Genomic DNA, 4,539 nt, shown 5'->3' on the forward strand with positions numbered 1-4,539 from the left:
AAAAAAAAAAAAAAAAAAAAAAAAAGACCACTGGGCCGTGCACTCCAAATGGGAGGATTGTGTGGTATGCAAGTGATCTGAATAAAGCTGTTATAAAATAATTCACCCTCAGTTCCACCTCAGCCACTCCACAAAAAAGAGTCCTCAAGCCCGATGCCGCCCTGCTCCAGCTGCCTGCAGTGCCCAGGGCTCTCCTAGCACCTGCCCTCCGCACCTGGGGAAGCCCCTGAGGCCTGGGTGGGCTTCACTGCTCCACCCAGTGCTGGCATAGTGACTCCAGAGTCCTTCCTGTCCCTCCAACACCCTCTGCCCCCACCCCCATCTTGCACATGCCTCCAAGCACACCTCCGTCTGCTTCCCAGCCTTCCTGCCTGGGCGCTACACCTGCCAAGCCCCAGCCATGCCCTCCACACCCTGGCCCCGCCCTCCCTACCCCGGCCCCGCCCTCCACACCCAGGCCCCACCCTCCCTACTCCAGCCCCGCCCTCCATACCCAGACTCCGCCCCCTTGCACTGATGTCCTCTGTGTCCGGCTCCAATCACACCTTCCCCGCCTAGAGGGGCACCCTGACCCCTAGGAGTCCTCCTTCACCCCCCACCCCTTCTGCTCTGAGATTCTGGTCACCACACACAGGGCGGTTTCTGTGCTTGCTTGTCAACCTGCAGGGGCTCAGGTCACTGAGGATGGGTCCTGATGCACCAGGTCAGGCACACAGTAGGCGCTACATAAATGTGAGTGGAAATGAACTGACACCAGCTGTGCTCCTCCCAGAGGCTGCTGGGGACTCCAGGGTACACACCCTTCCTGGGGGCATTGGGACGTGCAGTAGGTACGGGGGAGGGTGCAGTGGAAGGACTTGGTGGGGGATGTGGAGGGTGTCAGGGGTGCCACACGTCTGGGGACCTGGGATGCCGAGGGGTGGGCTGGGAGCGATGTGGGCGTGGAGCAGGGGTCTGGGGAGAGCACAGGAAGGGCCCGTACCAGGCACGTGGAGGGATAGGTGTGGGGGAGGGCGCAGGCGCCCGGCTCCTGACCCTCCTCCACACACTGCGCTCTAGACTCAGCTCACACAGACCCTGAGCGGGTGGGCAAGGGCCCACTGGGGCACGGAGGTCCCAGCCACACAGCCATAGAGCGCTTTCCACCTTGTCTTTTATCCTCCCAGCAAGTTCTCCCCGGACTGAGAGGGAAACCGAGGCCCGCCATGCCCACACTCACTGCACAGAGTTGTAGCTGGAGAAGGAGATGAGGCCCCCAAAGGCCAGGGAGAAGGAGTAGAAGACCTGTGCGCCCGCGTCCAGCCAGGTGACCGGGTTGGCCAGCTCCGCGACCTGTGCCACACAGAGACCCTCAGCCACTGGCAGCTTGGACAGGGCCACGGGGACCTGGGAGGTGTGGTCCTGGGGAGGCTGGGGAGGGCCGAGGCTATCGGGGTGGTCAGGCTAGGCCATGGCCCCCGGGGGCAGCAACTAGTTCCTTCCCCGCAGGGCCTCTGTCAGCTCATAGGGGCAAAGCCATGCTACCAGGAGCTGACCCGGGCCCCAGGAACAGGCCGGCCCCTCGCTGGCCCAGTGGACCTTCTCAGGCCTGGGACTGGCTGGGCAGCGGGCTGCCTGTCCCTGTGGGTGACAGCTGGCAGGCCTCTCCGGAGGTCTTAGTCCAGGGCAGCCCCGGAGACTCACGTTGGGTGTGAAGAGGAAGACAATGCCGTTGGTGGCACCCTTCAGCGTCAGGCCTCGGATGAGGAAGATGGTCAGGACGACGTAGGGCAGCGTGGAGGTGACGTACACAGCCTGCAGGTGGGCAGGGCTGGTGGACATGTGGGATGGGTGGGGAGGGGGGGCTGGGCCTCACAGGCTGCTGGCCCCCTGGGAGAGAGGGCTGGCCACTCTGGACGTCCCAGCAAAGATTCCCATGTAGGGAAGATGGAGCCTTACTCTTCCATGTCAGCCTTCCTGATTAACCATCACCATCATCATTGTCTAACTCTTTCCAGCAGTTTGCATTACTCCTGCATAATGCTGAGTGTCAAGCGGGCCAGCAGCAAGTTCCTGGGGCCCTAAGTCTGGGCATTTCAGGAAACCCAGGGCAGGCAGGGCCCCTCCCGCCCAGGCTGGTAAGCCTCAGGGCAGAGGCAGCGCTGTTGCTGGTGTCTGGGGAAAGACAGAGCCTGAGACCCCCAGAGCTGGGTTCTGGGGTGTGGCCAGCAGAGGCAGGGCTGCCTGCACCCACCCTCCGGAGCACTTGCAGCCTGGCCGGGCCCACGTGGTACCTTCCCGGTGGTCTCGATGCCACGGATGATGCACACGTACAGAACGCTCCATGCGCAAGCCAAGCACAGTAGCATCCACCACTGGATGGAGCCCGAGTTGCTGATGGACGTGGAGACGTTGAGCGTCTCTCGGTACCAGAAGTAGTCCACAGGGGAGCTCCTGGCACACTCATCCACGTACCCTGGGAAAGGGGCATCCACACATGTCAGGGTGTGGGTCCCCAAGGGGGGAGAATGGACACCACAGGCCCTGAGCTGGAGGACAGGCCAGCCATGCTCCAGAGGCCTTGACATCAGTGACATGCCCACACTGGCACATGCACACAGGCACACACACTTACATGCACACACATGCACTCACACAGCAACACATGTACACAGGCTCACATGCTCATGTACATGCACTCACACACATGCACTCACAGACATGCTCATGTACATGCACATGCACACACACATGTACACAGGCACAATGCTTACGTGCACATGCATGCACTCACAGATGTACACACGACAGGCTCACACGCTCATATACATGCACATGCACTCACCCACATGCACACACATACATAGACACTCTCACATGCATGCACATGCACTCACATGCACACACATGTACACCGGCACACACTCGTGCACACACATGCACTCACACATACACACACATGTGCACACATGCACTCACACCACATACACGTGCACAGATACTCATGCTCACGTGTGCACACATGCACTCAAGCACACAGCACACACATGCACACAGGCACAAATGCTCACATGCACATACACTCACACACACACATGCCTACACATGTGCACTGGTTGGAAGGCTTCAGTCCCAATAGTCAGGTGCACCCTGGGCCTCACGCTGCTCCCTCCTCCCCGTGTGAGCCCCGGCAGGGACATGGGGGCCTCAGAGCACGTGTGCTCTTGGACAGGGCCCCCGCTTGCAACCACCCGCTCCCTACTCACCACGGTGGGCCTGTCTGGACTCGAGGAACCGCGGTGAGGCCCTTCTAAGGGGGAAGTGGTCTAATTCCAGAGAACCCACATCCCCAGAGGCAGGAAAGGGACCCGGCAGTCCCAGAGTGCAGTGAGGGTTCACGTATTGTGGGGGCATCTGTATTATTCCTGCCCCAGGGACCGTCTTGCCAGCCTCGACTCAGCAGTGGTGTGCAGTGAAGCCCCGCTGTGCTGCTCGGCCCAGAAGCTGCTGGTGACCGAGCCGCTCAGGTCCCAGGGCCACCATGTGGACCACGGTGAGCCGAGTTCATGTCACACACAGAGGTCTGCCCCCGACACTCCCTCCCTGGGAGAGAGGGTTCTGCAAGGGCTGAGCTGGGAGGGCAATGTGGGGCCCACGTGGGCAGGACAGACCCATCTGTGCAGAGCAATGCAGGGATGCGGGGGCAGGAGGCGGCGGTCCGACACCACGTCCCTCCTAGGAGGATACGGAGCAACCTCCCAGCAAGCCTGAGCTCCGGGCAGGTGACTGGAGGCCCTGAGAGTGGGGACAGCACCCCCCAGGCTCCCACACTTTCCTCCCCAGGGCCTCGTCCTCCGCCACACCTCCTACACAAGAGCCACCACTTTTAAAGCCTTTTGTCTTGAGCTGCAATTTTTTGACACCCTGTTGCTTTGGGGCTCTGGTTTCTGCCACACCTAAGCTGAGTTTCATGAGGCCATGTGCCTGCGCGAGAGGGGTGACGGCCCCACAGGTGAGACGGATGTGGCTGGGACTGCTGCAACGACGCACCTGTCTTGTTCTCGTTGAGTGGGCACTGGCTCCAGGGCAGAGGCTCCTGGAAGGAGTTGAAGAAGTACCACATGACCCAGGCAATGATGGTGTTGTAGTACAGTCCCACAACGAAGGACACGATCATGGAGGCCACGCCTGTGGGGAGGCTGCTGCTGAGGCTTGGGGCCGAGGCACGCCCTCCCCAGCCACCTGTCCCCACTCCCCACAGGTGGTCCCAGGCCTGGTACAGGGTGTGGCCAGGAGGGGCTGCTCCACAATCTGAGGGCAGATCCAGTGTGGGCCAGGATCGTGTAGCTGATGCAGTGGTGCAGCCTGCACGTGCCTGCCCTGCTCACGCCTGCCCTGCACGCGCCTCCCCGGCACACACCAGCCCTGCACACGCCTCCCCTGCACACACCAGCCCTGCATGCTCCTCCCCTGCGCACACCAGCCCTGCACACATCTCTACGCACACCTGCCCTGCACACTCGCCTCCCCTGCTCACGCCTGCCCTGCACGCGCCTCCCC

General features: G+C 61.6%; 1 protein-coding gene across 1 annotated transcript in view; it reads right to left on the bottom strand.

Annotated features, from left to right (window-relative positions):
* SLC6A19 (solute carrier family 6 member 19) overlaps positions 1-4,539 on the bottom strand; it is a 21,413-nt gene that overhangs the window by 7,279 nt on the left and 9,595 nt on the right. Inside the window, exons 3-6 of the mRNA XM_017515941.2 lie at positions 4,030-4,167; positions 2,274-2,455; positions 1,684-1,794; positions 1,220-1,332 (exon numbers count right to left, since the gene is read on the bottom strand). Of these exons, the coding sequence (XP_017371430.1) occupies positions 1,220-1,332; positions 1,684-1,794; positions 2,274-2,455; positions 4,030-4,167 (544 nt within the window). The remainder of the gene's footprint in view (positions 1-1,219; positions 1,333-1,683; positions 1,795-2,273; positions 2,456-4,029; positions 4,168-4,539) is intronic.

The sequence above is a fragment of the Cebus imitator genome, unplaced genomic scaffold, assembly GCF_001604975.1.
Source record: "Cebus imitator isolate Cc_AM_T3 unplaced genomic scaffold, Cebus_imitator-1.0 Scaffold567, whole genome shotgun sequence".
NCBI classification, from domain to species: domain Eukaryota; kingdom Metazoa; phylum Chordata; class Mammalia; order Primates; family Cebidae; genus Cebus; species Cebus imitator.